This window comes from Schistocerca nitens, chromosome 2 (genome assembly GCF_023898315.1).
Source record: "Schistocerca nitens isolate TAMUIC-IGC-003100 chromosome 2, iqSchNite1.1, whole genome shotgun sequence".
NCBI lineage: Eukaryota > Metazoa > Arthropoda > Insecta > Orthoptera > Acrididae > Schistocerca > Schistocerca nitens.
Window position 1 is genome coordinate 663983690 of NC_064615.1, and position 17354 is coordinate 664001043.

The window sequence follows — 17354 nt, forward strand, 5'->3', positions numbered from 1 at the left end:
ATAGAAGAAGTTGAAAAAGAGGAACGAAAAACAGTGGAGAGTATTCTGATACTGATTACCGAAAATGCATAATACATTTCCAAAAATAGCCCAGGCAAGTTCCCCAAGGGAGGGGAAAAAGAACAGCAAAGGACAGACATAAAGCATGGAAGGGAAAAGGTGCTGCAAAGGCTGGAGCACTATGACAGCCAAGCACAAACCCACGAGAGTGGTGAGTATATGGCATATACAGATTAACCATACTTAAATCGCACAAATGCCTTGTATAAGATTCAGCTCCACAGGTTCATGGGCTAAGGACTTTAAGGATGTTAAGTTCTTTCTGCCTTCTGACTTTAAACTCCTTGAGCTCCGACGGTCGAGTCAATGTATGACCATGAAGCAACTATTACATTAAAATGTCAATTGGTACCGTTCTTGTGGAACTCAATGTAAGTCATAACAATCAAACAAAGATTTTTTTGTAAAGAAAACTTAAACCCCATTTTTTCTACCATTCCTCCAGCTTGTAATTCATCAGCTGAAACTGATGTGCTGTCTAGCTGAGAATGGAAGAGGAACAGAAAATGTAAAACTCATCCACAAATAAGGAAAATTCAATTGCGCTCTTTACTGTGAATATAATACTGATGATGGTGATGGCAAAATGAAAGAGCACACTTCCTTCGGGTGCATTGTTCTCTTGAAGGAAGTGACCTAATAAGTACACATCCGACTCAATAAGGAAAAATAGTAAGTGAAAGGGAAAGCAACTTCACAGTCTCTGGTCTAAAATGATTTGACAATATTGTACCTCCATGTCCTATTATCGCCTTTCTTAATACTGGAGAAGACTCCCTAAAACTGACTGGAGGAAGGTTTCCTATTCTGCTGCCTTCATTAGAGTGCCATTATTCATTGATGAGTGGTATCTCCCAAACCCAAACAGAAACCAGCTAAGCAGTTTTCTAGACTCCAGAACCCAGACAAGAAGATACTTGATGATTCCTTAATGACTCTTTCCCCCACACAAGATACTTAGGCAAAGCTAGAAACTTATTGGTAAGCATATTATCCTTCTCCACTTCAGATGGGTTATTATAATAGCATTCTTCAATAAATCGAAGTAGCGGGTACCAGTCCTGGTTATACTGAAAGCAGCATGATTGTAAGTTGAGATTATGTAGTATACTGAATCTTATTTGCCTGAGGTGAGACACTGTAAGCCTCTGACATCTGATTCCAGGTTCCACACTGTGAATGGATGGTTGTACCCCTTTGTGTTATCCATCATAAACAGTCTCTTCCTCTCTACAGTTTTGTGACAGACTGGATGTGGGGGCTTTGACTGCCTGAGCTGATGATCTGGAAGAAATTCTCTGCCACGTTCTGAGATAGGATGGCATTATTCAACATAATAGTGAGTGGACGTATTTATTTTCTTCCATAAATCCCCCTTATTGATTGCCATATTTTAGTAGAGGAAGTGGAATGGTTTATACAGCACAGAAAATAATGCCATGACCTCTTTTTGTTATCACTGAAAGTATTGCTGGCTATATGAAATGTTGCTAGATTTTAAGCAGATAAACTCAAAAGAGTGAAATTTTTAGGCCTTTCTACTATTTACATCATAACAACCATAACAATTCATTAAAGGAAATTAAATCTTTATTTTTCACTATTGTCCACCACTCTCCACTTGAGATGTATATGAATTAATTCATTTTTTCCAAACCAATGCTGAGCAAGAATTCTGAATTAAAGGACACAAGAGTGGCAAAGTAATCATTTCCAATAGAATGATTACAAGGCAATTTAAATGGACAGAAGTATATAAAAGGAAAACTGAGGCTGCTCAAAAAGCACTTGAAAGAATCATGACTGGAGCATGCTATGCAAGTGCTATTCATTTCTATTAGTATTCCTTTACCCTTCCACCATGACTGCATTCCACTAACAAAAACTGAAAAGTGCTCATTTTTTGTCAAACCATATCCCTATCTTCTGTACTAATCTGAACATCTGATATTATTTTAATGTGGAAAACTTTCTGCACACTGAGCAGCTTTAATGGATACTATATACAGAACCAACTAATTTATGCTTAGGCTTAAATAAATACTTCAAGTGACTCAATAGCAATCAACTAGATTTCCAGTCTCAATTTCTTAACAATATTAAATTTCAACAGTTTTTTATTATATTTTGATTACTTGAATTACACAACACCAACTCCAGTACATACCCTCTGCCTGTATTGTCTGGGTGACCCCCATCGGCTAATGCTATTGTCAGGGTGCGTGCATGATCAGCCAGTACTCGGTAAGCCATATCAATACCGTCTATGTCGTCTGTACCAACCTTGCCAGAATAAGGGCGTGCTCCTGTGCCCTGAAAACAGAATTCAGAATTACCAATACGTACTCTTTATTGTATAGATTAAGTACTATAAAATGAAATGATAACAGACCCGTAGCTTATAAAGAATATGGTTAAATCACTCCATCCAGGAACTGAGAATGTCCAAGTTACAAGTTGTCCAAGGTACTGTTTCGTTCTTTTATCTAAGTCAACAAACAAAGATAAAACCATGAAGGAATTAGAGAAGATTAAATTTGGATTACAACCTTTAAAAGTGGAGAAACAGTTTCCAAAAGAAGGAGAGACAGTTGATCCTCATGCATGGTATAATGGAAAATTGCCCACAAACATTAATATAGACAGTCTAAAAGAGAAGTGCCCCAAAAGCCGTAATGATATGCCCCCCCCCCCATCAGTGTAGTTGCCGCGATTAGAAGCAGTTTTTAAACGGACATTCAAAACCATCCAACAACAACAAAATATACAAGAGGAGAAGTAGCAATCAATTTTACATACAGGATAAATGCTCTTTAAGAGTGCACTGAGGTGACAAAAGTCATGGGACATCTCCTAACATTGTGTTGGACCTCCCTTTGTCCGGCGTAGTACAGCAACTCGATGTGGCATGGACTCAACAAGACATTAGAAGTCCTCTGCAGAAGTATTAAGCCATCTTGCCTCTCTAGCTATCCATAATTTCATAAACATTGTCGGTGTAGGATGATGTACCAGAAATGAACACACAATTACGTCCCATAAATGTTTGATGCGATTCATGTCAGGAGATCTGGGTGGCCAAATCATTTGCTCTTTCGATCAATAAGTGAAGGCCTCCAGTCACTATCTTGCCCATGGTGAGAGGTAATGTCTGAAATTTGGCATTCTTGGCACCCTGTTGACGTTATGGATCTCAAAATATTACATTTCTTAATGACTACCAAAATGGAATGCCCATGCAACTAGCTCCAGCTACTATTCCATGTTCAAAGTCTGTTAATTCCTGTCATGCAGCCATAATCACATTGGAAACTTTTCATATGTAACACTCTAGTACAAATGGTAGATCTACCAACGCACTGATCTTTTATACCTTGTGTATGCCTTTCTACCGCCATTTGTGTATAAGCTATTACTATCCCATGTTCTTGTCACTTCAATGTATACTATTAAAAGTTATTTAGTTAGTTGTAGTTACTACTTTGAGGGGAAGATCAGTCTTTTATGTTAAGTTTTGTCTTGTTTCTATGTTCTGGTTAACATTTTCTGCATGTATTAACTTACGAAAATTTTAATTAATATCGATGTGATTGTTTTCAAATTTCGTTGAAATAAGATTCGTTTAAGCAGTTACCAGACACCTTGCCAAGCATGCAGAGCTGAAATCGCGTATAAGCAGTGCCTACTCCTGCTTCTGGCTACTTGGGGTGTGGCTGTTTGGAGTATAACAGTGAGAGAAAGCAGCCAGCATCTACTCGGAAAAATTTTTCTGACACTGCCAAGCTTCCAGATTCACGGATGCGCATAGCTGTCCGAGTTAGAGTGGGGGTACACTTCACTTGTCTCGTGTTTTGTTTGTGGCACATTTTTCAATCGTTTCGAAGCTATTGCAGTTCCCGCGTTCGGATATTTCGGGTTTACACTTCACTGTTACTAGTAAGGTAAGCATATCAGATGTTTTGCCTGTTTTCACCCCCTTTGTCCAGATCTTGATAAAAACAGCTGAAAATGCAGTACACAAATGAGTCTTACTACCAGTTGTATACCTATGTGTGTAAAAAAAAAGATACCACATTAAAAGAAACTATTTTTTCTATTCACGACTGTGTTACTGATGGAAAATGGAATTTAAAACTCAAAACATGTACTGAAATATACTATAAATTTTGTTTCCAAGCAACATTTGAGTGAACATTAAAAAAATTTAATTTTGTCTTATTTTTAACCCAAGTTAAATACCTTTTGTAAATGTTTATAAGTATTTTGTTACTTAGGAATACTTAAAAAATAACATTCAAGCTTCCTTGGTGATATTCATACAGAAAAATCTCTTGGGGATGCAGCCAAGACATTTTATTTATTAAGAACAGCGTTGCCAAGGCAGAGATTTTTCTTTACATTAAAATATTTTCTTCTAAGTTTCATTATTGCTATTCCATAAGAAATTTCAACCATTTAACATAAATATTTAAGTCAATGAGAAAAATTATCGAGTGTCAAAAATTGATTGGGGACCTGAAAAAAGGGAAGTTCTGTATATTTTTTTTAATTTGTTGGATACATCATTGATAAATAATTTTTTCCCAGTATTTAAAATACATGTATCACTCCACACTATCGTGACCAAGCGCAGCAACAGTACACAAATGTTAAAAATTTAAATAATAGTCTCTGTTGCAAATACTTTATTGATGACATGTTTCACGCTCCTAGCGGATCTTCAGATCATTCTTGAGCCGTGGAGACCGGCTTCTGTGGTCTCCAAGGCTCAAGAACGATATGAAGAAGTGGGAAACATGTCATAAATAAAATATCTGCATCATACTGTAATTTTTATTTTTACCATTGGTGTTTGTTTTTAAATAATTATTTGTATCAAAAATTTTTGTTAAAGTAATTTTTCTCTACACTTGTCTCATGTATGGCCCACCCTACCCTAGGAATAGTTCCATTTTCAACAAAGCATTGAAAAATGGTTAAATATGACAAAAATAGATAACTGACAATAGAAAAAGCTTGCCAGAAAATAACACAGACAAATAACACCGAAAAGTGCAAAAACATAACACCGATTTTGGCCATAATAACAACACCGATTTTTTCCTGTCCCTATTTATAATACATGCTGTTTGCTATCATTGGATGATGGTTAAAAATGTGGAGACTACGTCTCTGTGTGCAAACTGTGTCGCGACACACCTCAGTCCACCAAGGGACCGGATCATGGCATGGTAAAGAAAAGTACGAGGAATGGAACATTCTGCAGCGGTAAGGATAACATTTGTAAGATATTTCACCTGGTCATCACAATTGGGGAAATGTTGTCTGTCGAATGTCGCCAGAGAGGGGTAAAGCCTCCAGTCAGCCTTAGTAAGCTGCCATTTGGGTGTGCACGTAGATGAGGTATGAGTCGGCAAACGGATAGCACACGGGAAAGGGTCGCTCGAATATGTGTCAGAGAGATGCTGTTTGGTTTGTAGGGTACTCAACTGCGCAGTCACCAGCACCAATTGTCAGAGAGAACAGACCACTTGAGATGATGGGCAATCTGGGCAGTGCTGGAGGATAGGTCCAAATGGGAATAAGTGTGCGTGGAGTCTGAAAGGAATGTGGGTGAGTTGATTAAGAAGGTCAACCAAAAGGGCACCTCTTTGACAGGTTCTGGGAGAACCCCAAAGAGGATGGTGTGCATTAAATTCACCAAGCAGCAGAAAGGTGTGAGGTACCTCCCCAATAAACTGGGGGAAGTCTACCCTGGTCATGGAGGGATGTAAACAGTACAGAGGGAAAAGGTCAAGTGAGGATGGAAAAGCTTGAAGGCAGGTAGTCAGGGAGATGGGTTGAATATGAACGTCATCACGTATGAGCGGGCATGAAACTCCCATGAGCTGGAATGCCAACCTCAGGGTGAAGGTAAAAACAGACCGGGAAGAAATGCGAGAGCTCAAAGTGGTTGTGAGGACATAATTTTGTTTCCTGAAGGCAGAGAACAAGTAGGTGGTGCGATTATAAGAGCAGCTGTAAATCCTCTTTGTTGGATCATAGGCTGCGAAGGTTCCATTGGAGGAGAGTCATGACAAGTAAAACACCGAGGGGTGCACCTCGGCGGCTGCATAGTTGGTGGAGGAGGAGACAGGGAGGCCACCATAACGCTGCGCGATTCAGAAATGAGGTGCTAAATTCAAAGTCACATGTCTGTGTGGCCATGTTCTTCATGAAACGAGATGTAGCAAGAACAGTACTGTAGGTGCCAGATGGTGGAACGCAGGGTTTTCGACTCGACAACAACTTGCGAGCTACCAGTTAAGGCACTTTTTCCTTCACCCAGATCTCCTGGACAGCCTGCTCACTGAGATACATGGGACAATTGTGGGAGGAGGCGGCATGGTCGCCATGCAGTTGATGCAGCAGGTAGAAGGATGTGGACAGTCACCCTCGTGAGCATCCCTACCACAAGTTACACATTTGGCAAGAAGTCAACAGGACTCTCGAGTGGTGCTGTATTGATGACACTGGAAGCAGCGCATCAGGTTTGGAATATATGGTCTCGCCCTGATAACTTCATAAGGTGCTTAGATCTTTAATGGAACCACTCTATCAAAAGTGAGAAAGAGAGTGCGTGTGGCCACTAAGGAGGCACCTACTTTTTTTATCACCCGTTGGGTGGCAATGATTCCCTAATGAGAGAGGTATGTTTGTATTTCTGCCTCAGTCAGACCATCAAGCAGCCTAGTGTAAATACCACCACAGGAAGAATTTAGAATTCGATGGGCCTCGACATGAAGCGAAACTGCAAGCAGTTGTTGTCATTGAGAATCAGAAGTAGTCTCCAAAAGCAAAATGCCATTGCGTAAACGAGAGCAGGATTTCACAGGGCCAGCAACTGCATCAGCACCTTTGTCAATAATAAATGGATTGAGCATAGCAACGGACTGACTGTTTTCAGTACACGAAACCACGAGGAACATTGGTGCAGCTGGATGATTGCCAGCATCACTGATGGCGCACTCCTTCCAACTGGGGGCCCCCTTCAAAAGGGGTCGCACCTGCATTATGTTATTGTTCACACTTCAGGTCACACCTCCCGAACACCTAACAGAGGGACCAATCGGAAATTTGGGAAGGTAGCAGCTCAGGCAATCACCCCCCCCCCCCCCCCCCTGCTGGGCCTGGCTTGTACCAGGGGGTACATGCAAACCCTACATGTCAACCCGGGTATGGGAATTACGCGTCACCCAGTCACCTGTAATATGTCAGACATGGCTTTCAGGACAGCACAGGGAGGAAGAAGTAAAGAGGAACCTCAAACACCAAAGCAGAGAAAGGATAGGAGGCAGTGAATGAAGAAAGAAAAATGGAATAGTGGAGAGTATTCTTATATTGAGTATCAAAAACACAGAACACATTTCCAAAAACAGCCCACACATGTTCCTCAAGGAATGGGGAAAAAGAACTGCAAGAGAATAGACATGTAGCATGGAAGGAAAAAGATGCTGCAAAGGTTGCGGCCCCATGGTAGCAAAGCCAAAGAGCGGCAAGCCCCCAGGGCTGGGGGAACTTCTGCATGCTAGCAGGGGCCTTACATGATATTAGGCAGGTGTACCAGTTTCTTTGGCTCTTCAGTGTGTATATAAGACAGCGAGAAGTTGTGGAACAGGAAGGCTATGTCTCTACAGACTGAATATTTGAGTGCTCATGGTATGTAGTCATATACAAAATGACCAGTAATCTGATCTTCTGATTAATACACCATGCAAATGTTTTTTTAGATTTGACTAGGATGGTGGTTTAAAACTATAGGTCAAGATTAAAGTGTGGATGACTCATTTTGGAGGCGCTGTATCCCTTAGCCTATTTCCTATACATAAAAAACAGTCAACATGTCTTCATCTCCAAATTCATGATGCAATATGTGGCGGGGCTTTGAATTTCGCCGCGCTACACTCGTTCCCTCAGATAAAAAATATCCCGTCGCAGCGGTATGAGTGTTCGACGGCAGAGAAAATACTAAAATGGTAACACTTTTTTTGTTTTCTATCCGTTTTTTGTTTGCCTCTTGATAGCCGAAGCTTAAGGCAGACGTGATCTGATTAAGACGAAAAAACTTATTAATGTGTAGACATTGTGAAAGTTGTTAAGAAATTCGGAGGATGGAAGTAGCAAAGTAAATTAAATTGCATACAGTATCAAGATGATTTTAATTGGTATAAATTAGTGATTCCTGGACGATTTCAAGATTTCGGAGCAGACTTTTCACGCAGAATTGAAGGAGATTTTTGAAGACCTGGACGCCGCTCGAAAGAAGACATGTTAACCTGGTAAAGAATGAACTCAAAGCCACGCCATTTACCCCTGTCAGTTACATTTTGTTATTCTCTGTTCTTTTTTCAAAAATTTTTGTAGTGGAAATTGGTTTAACTTTTGCTCAAAAACGCCACAAGGACCACCCCAACAATAGCTTTTCCGAATAACGAAGTCCGATAGCTTTTCTGTAATACAAAGTCCAATTTGCTTTTTCATTCTTTCCCTTTTTCACGGTCATTTACGATTATAAAACCCCTTTTTTATTCACCATTTCTTCCCACATTTTCAAACTTTTTCTTTTCTTCTCTAATATTCTTCTTCTTTTTTTTTTTTTATTAACCACTATAACTGGCGACCGTGACAGGACGCAATTTTCGGATGTGTCGTTTTTGAGCAAATTTGAAACTTTAATTTGTATTTTTTCCCAACAGAGAATAACCAAAAATCCTGAAGTTTAAAGGGTAACGAAAACACCAACTTTATTGTACCTAAGCAAATGATTATACAACAACAATGTAAAGAATTTTTGTAACTAATTCAATCTCTTTTCTTTTCATGGCATGTATTGATGCAAAACTGTTATTGTGAGACCTTTTGCTGATTATCCGATGGAGATGTATTAAGAAAATCCATATTTTGACGAATACCATTTACGCAGAAGTGATTGACCAGCCGCTGCAGGACAGAAAATTTAATGGTGAGTCACACAATTATGTTTCATTCGAGCATTCAATAGCCAACTGCAGAATCCATCTTTCCCTTTCCACACATCCTGTAGTTTTCTTCTAGATTTTCCGAAAATTATCTATCTCTATTGTAGTTTGTGGTAATTGTAGTATTGTTGTAGCTGCATATGAAGATCGTGAATTTGACCGCCAAACAGTCATTTGTTACGAAAAATTTTGTCCCCCTGCTGCATCTTTCTCAACCATTGTTTGCAATAGAGCAATCATTTACATTGACGAGAAAATATTTCAACCTAAATTTGAGTCAAATCTTTATTAATCAGACTTATATTTTTCCCCTTTTGACTTACGATTATACATCCTATTACAATGGAACGCGGTAAGGTAGAGATAGTTTCGGCAGATGAGTTAAGTGAACTAGATTTATTGTTCAACCAACAAGAAAGTCCACGTTTCCCTCCATGGACGAGTTCACAGATCAATGCAATGATTTTGCCTCATACTCGCAACATTTGTGATAATACACAGATGGCGACTTTAAATGACGAAATGTGTAATGGACGCGAGACTAGACCGTCAGCGCCATTGTTAACATCAATGTCAGAACCGAATATGGGACAAATTCAGCAATGTGACACAAATCAGACACAGGAAACTGACAAACTGGACCGACTATTAGAGTTATTTGCAGACATGAAACGAGACGTTAGTCAGAAAATTGACGCAAAACTGGACGCACTTGGTCAGGACTTTAAACAAAGGCTAGATAAAAGCGACGAAAAATTTGACGCATTAAACCGTACTATGACCAAAAATTTTGAACGAACGACAAAACAGATGACAGAATTAAATAACACCACTCAACAGCTCAGCCAGCGATTTGAGACACTGTCCGACCGAGTCACTAAACAGGAAGAAACTTTGGTTACATTCATACATGAAACAAAAAACAATATCACCCGATGTGAGAATCAGTTAACTCAAATAGTTAATGTGCAGCAGGAAGTGAACACTCGTGTGGAAGAGTTAGCTCAGGCCTACACTTCAGCTAGCTCCACCCAAGAAAAGCTGACTGAAGAAGTGGGAAATATTACCCAACAGCTCACAATGGTAGTTCTTGAACAAACCCACCTCAAAGAAAAGATAGAAAAATTAGAAGATCGAGCGGACCTCGCGTCACTAAACAACGACACTAACATGGCCGAAAGAATTGTACATGAATGTAAATTGTGTGACGACTATCTGGACAAAAAACTTGAAACAATTACACAGGACATACTTTCAAGAGCAAAGACACATGTTAAAGACGAGACAAAACACACAGAAGATGAAGTGACAAAATTACGAGACAATGTTGTGCCGTGTTTGGCGATTGGTGCAAACGCATCGCTAGGAAACGACAAAACAGCTAAAACCATGGCTAATGACACAGACAGAACACCTATTGTGAAATCACCTATTTCCAATCAAAATTACAATGTGCTGCCTTCTTTTCCACCAAACGAGCAATATTACGATACGACACCTAGAGTAGCAAGTGACACAAACTACGTCAATACAGTTATGCCAACCGGCATGGCCAATGACACGTTTGTAAGACATGGGCATTTCCAGACATTTTCCAGTGAGGACAAGCACAAAGTCCACCCTATTGTGTTTATTAGATCATTTGACGGTGTTTTTCCACGTAGTTGGTCAGAAGTCGATAAAATCAGATACGTCACCAATCTCATGAGAGGACGAGCAGCTAAGTAGGGTGCCGCTATGAAACGGCGGTGCCTTACGTTTGAACAGTTCGAACAAGCCTTCTTGGACGAATTCTGGTCCGAGAATGAGCAACAGAGTCTAAGGAGAGAAGTGTGCAACCCCGAGACCTATGACCCTAAAAAAGAGACATTAAGACAATACTTTGAGAGGTACCTAGACAAGACACTGTACTGGACCAAACCAGCCGACTTGCCAGCGATAATTGACACTTTAAAGAGCCACTTACCCTTTACATACCGAGACAGATTAATAGGAGTACCGGAGAATGACGTTAAGACTTTCTTAAACTTCTTAGATCAAATGGACGTAGTTTACAGAGGCGATTCACGCCATTCAAATTTTACGCATATTAGTAAACAAAATCAGCACCCACCCCAAAGGAATGGTAGTGACGGTGGTTGGTGGAACCATCCGTCCGCGCCGCGATACAATACGATGCCTGCGCGCGAAACATATTCAAATGGAAACGTGTATGACGGTAGGAACAACCGCAGAAATTCGTGGAATAACGATAACTACAGTAATTATCACCCATATCAAAATGGTAACTACATGCAAAATGAAACTCACAGACAGTACAACAACAACAGCAATAGGAGACGTGAGAACAACAGGTTCAACCCGGGCTACTTTGATAGGAACATGACATAATTACCACCAAAACAATAACAATCCTAACAATCACCGACAGAATATGTGGAACACACAAAATTCACGCATGACAAATCATAACCCTCCACGGAATCTGCCCCCGTTCCCCAGTACAGTTATGCACTCCCCGCCACGAAGTAGCAATAACAATTGCGGCGCGCCATCAGCTGACGCATGGGCGCCAACCGGCCAGAATGTAAACATAGTGGAACTGGTCAATGAACCCGGCCAAACACAGCAGACGACGGAAAACAGTCGACGACCGAGCTAAGCGCTCATGCTTCGGTCGTAAGGTGTTGTAAGAGCGCAACGGCTGAGACGGTTTGTTTCCTCAGGTACGATGACAAAATGACAGCAGAACAGGAATTAACCGATGAGATAAACATTAAATCAGACAGTTGTGTTAAAGAATTCATACAAGCTACGGCATGGGTTAAGTTTAGCGATTATGATGTACAAATTTTATTCGATACTGGTGCTGCTGCAAGTGTGATGTCAATCGCATTCTATAATGAATTGAAACAAATTATAAACATACCTACATTACCAGTACAGAATTGCCAAGTGGTTAGTGCCACAGGTACTAAATCTAAGAGCATACGCATGCAAGCCCTTGTTAACTTCACATTTTCCAATACACAGTTCAAGTGTAATTTTCTGATTGTAGACAAGCTTATCGTACACTGCATCCTAGGGATGGATTTTTTGAATGAACACAAAGCAATCATAGATTTAATTATTGGCATATGTCAATTATCCGTAGGAGAACAACTAATTAATATTGAACTTAACAAGACGATTGAACCACGACAAAAACATTACGAAGTAAGTCAATTTCAATTGGTATATCCTACCATAGTTAGTGCATGTAATTTAACACCTGAAGATTCAGACTATCAGGAGACTGAGCAGGATTTATTGTATCAGAAATGTGTCGAATCTGACTATTTAACGAAACAACAGCAAGAAGAACTGTACAAATTATTATGTGATTATACACAAGTTTTCAGTGAGAGGCCTGGTGTAATCAGAGGTTATAGCTACAAAATGGATGTTAAGCCACATAAGACTTATTGTAGGACACATTATAATATTCCATGGGCGAAGAAACCTGCAGTTTTACGTGAAATCGAGCGTATGTTGACCTGGGGTGTTATAGAAAAATCACATTCCCCTTATTGCAGTCCTATCCTGGCAGTAGGCAAGCAAGATGGAAATGTTAGATTGGTGCTAGACGCACGTGAAATCAACAAAATTATTATACCCGTTAACACAAGACCCATCAACTTGGATAAACAGTTGCTAAAATTTTATAATGTACAATACCTAACTAATATTGACCTCCGCTAATCGTACTGGCAGGTGTCCCTTCACAATGACAGTCGTAGATACACTGCTTTCCTTTGTGAAGGACGCAGTTATCAGTTTTGTGTGTTGCCTTTTGGTTTGCGCGTAAGTGCGGGCGTGTTCATCGAGGCGCTTGATGCCGTTCTCGGCCCGTGTTTGTTGTCACGCGTCACGGCATACGTCAATGACATCGTCGTGGCAACAAATACGTGGGAGGAACATATTGATCTGTTACAGCAAATTTTATTTAAATTTTCACAAGCTGGAGCCACAGTAAATCTTTCGAAGTCCAAAGTAGGAAGGCGTGAAATCAAGTTTTTAGGCCATATTGTCTCGCCGGAAGGTATTCGTCCCGATTCTAAGAAGATTGATGCTATTCGTAATTTCCCTCCTCCACAAAACCGAAACAGTTGAAAGCATTCTTAGGTTTATCTTCTTTCTTTCGGAAGTTTGTTTCAAAACAGCTTCTGAACAGCTCTCACCTGCTAACATTACTGAAAAAGAACGCAATTTGGAGATGGACAGAGTTTTGCCAAGCTGATTTTCAGGCTATTAAAGATGCATTGGTGAACGCACCCCTCCTCTGCCACCCTGACATGACGTCAGATTTTTGCCTAGCCACGGATTCGTCATCATACGGCCTTGGAGCTTTTCTATTTCAAATTCAATCCGAATCAAGACAATTTGTCATCAAACCGATAAGTTTTGCGAGCCACGCACTCACTGAGTGCGAGAGGTCGTACTCGGTGACGGAGCGGGAGGCTCTTGCCATTATTTGGGCATTCCGTAAGTTTTGCTACTTTCTTTGGGGTAAACATACTCGCATATACACAGACCACCAAGCCCTTTCTTTCTTGCTATCATGCAAATTGCTTCATTCACGGCTCACCCGGTGGTGCCTTTCACTGCAAGAATACAGCTTCGAAATTATTTACATTAAAGGTAAATCAAACGTAGTAGCCGATGCCCTGTCCCGTTTGCCCCAAAGCATACAGGATTTTTCGGAACTTTCCGAGCAAACATCAGACTTTAACATCTTACTTATGTATGATGGTACATACGCCCCATACTACCGCAATATGTGCAAGAACTTTGTTTCACTTCAGGACAGTGACCCCAGGTGGTCAAATATCAAAAAGAAATTACATACAGATCCTTCTTCACATTTACAAAAATATTACACAATACACAAAAATGTACTTTTTCATAGGCGTACCCCAGACTCGCACCATTGGTGTGTCTGTCTACCCGACGCGCATGTTGATGATTTTATTCTGTTCACACACAAAACTTGGGGACACTACGGAGTCACCAAATGCACTGATAAAAGAGTACAGTACTGTTATTTTCCCAATCTGCATCGGAGAGTGTTGCAAATTGTTCGTAAATGTATCATCTGCCAAAAAGCAAAATTTTCCAACCGATCATCTTTGAATGAATTACATCCTATTATACCAACCCGACCTTAGTATCGTTGGATATCGCCGGACCTTATCCCATAGCTCGTGGAGGTGTGAAATACATTGTTGCTGTACTTGATGTCTTCTCAAAATACTTAAAATTGTATGCTATCCGCACTGTCAATGCATCTGCTATTGCTAGACGTTTGACTAACAGTTACTTTACAAGGTTTGGCAAGCCCCACAGCATTATCACGGATAACGCACCCTATTTTATGGGAAGAAAATGGAAATCTTTTGGTGCCACACACAACATCAAACATTCTTACATCAGCATTTCACCCGGAAGAGAACCCCGTAGAAAGGATTTTTAGAGAGTTTGGTCAATTTATGGGAATACATTCACCTCACAAACACACAAAGTGGATCGAATTTTTAGCACCCTTTGAGCAGGTAGTAAACAATTTGCCTCATGCCTCAACAGGATACCCACCACAGGAATTATTATTAAACAAACCTGAACAGAACAAGTGGGCTATGCCCATTCCAAAGCTAACCGCATCCACAACACATACACCTTTGGAAGAGAAAGTAAGACAGGCATACACTACGTTCTGCAATAAAGCCAAGATCAGGAAAGAGAAGTATGACAAACATGTTACAAATACACAAACCTATCAGGTTGATGACCTTGTTCTGTTGCGTTCACATCCCAAGTCTAAAAAAATTAAAACAACTGAACAGAAAATGGCAGCTATTATATTCAGGTCCTTTCAGAATAGCAAGCATACCTCACCCAGGTTGTTACTCCCTAGAATACCCGTTATCTCACAAGCCGAGGGGGCTGCAACCCCACAAACATTTGAAATCCTTTGTGTACTAAAACAACATAATATAATGACAACTAATTTGAACATGAGCAAGCTGCTGTGAAAACGAGATCGTAAATATTTGTATTGAATACACGAACATTAAGTTATACAGCCTAAGAACACAAACGTTAATTTATGGAAATTATATACTGCAGTTACACTTGAACACATAATTATGAAGAGAATGTAAAACCAGGTGAGTACACTTACTGAATGAGAAAAGATATTCATATAGGAATGAGAACTACACAGGTTACGTTTGTTGTTAATTGTAAATTATAAGGTAAATCAACAATTAGTTTGTTATTTCAAGGCACTCCAATGACAGGAAATAATAGCTATTGAGATCAGTAATGACATAGGTATGTAGCAGAATGAATGAGGACGTAAGAATGAATGATCAGTATGAATGACTTAATATTTAGGTTAATATAAGAAGGTAAGTTACTGTGAAGTAGTTGATGGAGACAAGAGATTATTTGAGGAAAATATTATTGGAGTTTTATGAGAATGGAAGTGCCAAATGGCCCCACGTATGTGATATATTAATGTTTGATGAGGAATATGTTTAATGTACACTCCTGGAAATTGAAATAAGAACACCGTGAATTCATTGTCCCAGGAAGGGGAAACTTTATTGACACATTCCTGGGGTCAGATACATCACATGATCACACTGACAGAACCACAGGCACATAGACACAGGCAACAGAGCATGCACAATGTCGGCACTAGTACAGTGTATATCCACCTTTCGCAGCAATGCAGGCTGCTATTCTCCCATGGAGACGATCGTAGAGACGCTGGATGTAGTCCTGTGGAATGGCTTGCCATGCCATTTCCACCTGGCGCCTCAGTTGGACCAGTGTTCGTGCCGGACGTGCAGACCGCGTGAGACGACGCTTCATCCAGTCCCAAACATGCTCAATGGGGGACAGATCCGGAGATCTTGCTGGCCAGGGTAGTTGACTTACACCTTCTAGAGCACGTTGGGTGGCACGGGATACATGCGGACGTGCATTGTCCTGTTGGAACAGCAAGTTCCCTTGCCGGTCTAGGAATGGTAGAACGATGGGTTCCATGACGGTTTGGATGTACCGTGCACTATTCAGTGTCCCCTCGATGATCACCAGTGGTGTACGGCCAGTGTAGGAGATCGCTCCCCACACCATGATGCCGGGTGTTGGCCCTGTGTGCCTCGGTCGTGTGCAGTCCTGATTGTGGCGCTCACCTGCACGGCACCAAACACGCATACGACCATCATTGGCACCAAGGCAGAAGCGACTCTCATCGCTGAAGACGACACGTCTCCATTCGTCCCTCCATTCACGCCTGTCGCGACACCACTGGAGGCGGGCTGCACGATGTTGGGGCGTGAGCGGAAGACGGCCTAACGGTGTGCGGGACCGTAGCCCAGCTTCATGGAGACGGTTGCGAATGGTCCTCGCCGATACCCCAGGAGCAACAGTGTCCCTAATTTGCTGGGAAGTGGCGGTGCGGTCCCCTACGGCACTGCGTAGGATCCTACGGTCTTGGCATGCAACCGTGCGTCGCTGCGGTCCGGTCCCAGGTCGACGGGCACGTGCACCTTCCGCCGACCACTGGCGACAACATCGATGTACTGTGGAGACCTCACGCCCCACGTGTTGAGCAATTCGGCGGTACGTCCACCCGGCCTCCCGCATGCCCACTATACGCCCTCGCTCAAAGTCCGTCAACTGCACATACGGTTCACGTCCACGCTGTCGCGGCATGCTACCAGTGTTAAAGACTGCGATGGAGCTCCGTATGCCACGGCAAACTGGCTGACACTGACGGCGGCGGTGCACAAATGCTGCGCAGCTAGCGCCATTCGACGGCCAACACCGCGGTTCCTGGTGTGTCCGCTGTGCCGTGCGTGTGATCATTGCTTGTACAGCCCTCTCGCAGTGTCCGGAGCAAGTATGGTGGGTCTGACACACCGGTGTCAATGTGTTCTTTTTTCCATTTCCAGGTGTGTGTGTGTGTGTGTGTGTGTGTGTGTGTGTGTGTGTGTATGTATTATGATGAATATGTGAGTATGGAATGAGTGAGAATGTTTTGGTAATATTGTGCTACATAGAGAAGTGAGTAAACAGTCTACATCTTTAAGATTATATAAGAATTTCAATTTGAAAGAAAACATTTGTGATGAGTTAAAACACGTGAGTACAAGACACTAAATGTGAATCTATTTTCTGCGCCCTTGAAAATGAACGAATGCCAGAAAAGCAGAGTGAACATAATGA

The 17354-nt window shown here is 41.2% G+C and overlaps 1 protein-coding gene across 2 annotated transcripts in view; it reads right to left on the bottom strand.

The window, feature by feature from the left end:
• LOC126236775 (alanine--tRNA ligase, cytoplasmic) overlaps positions 1 to 17354 on the bottom strand; it is a 205355-nt gene that overhangs the window by 130720 nt on the left and 57281 nt on the right. For both annotated transcript variants that reach the window (XM_049946353.1, XM_049946352.1), the window contains exon 7: positions 2228 to 2373. In XM_049946353.1, coding sequence (XP_049802310.1) covers positions 2228 to 2373 — 146 coding nt within the window. The remainder of the gene's footprint in view (positions 1 to 2227; positions 2374 to 17354) is intronic.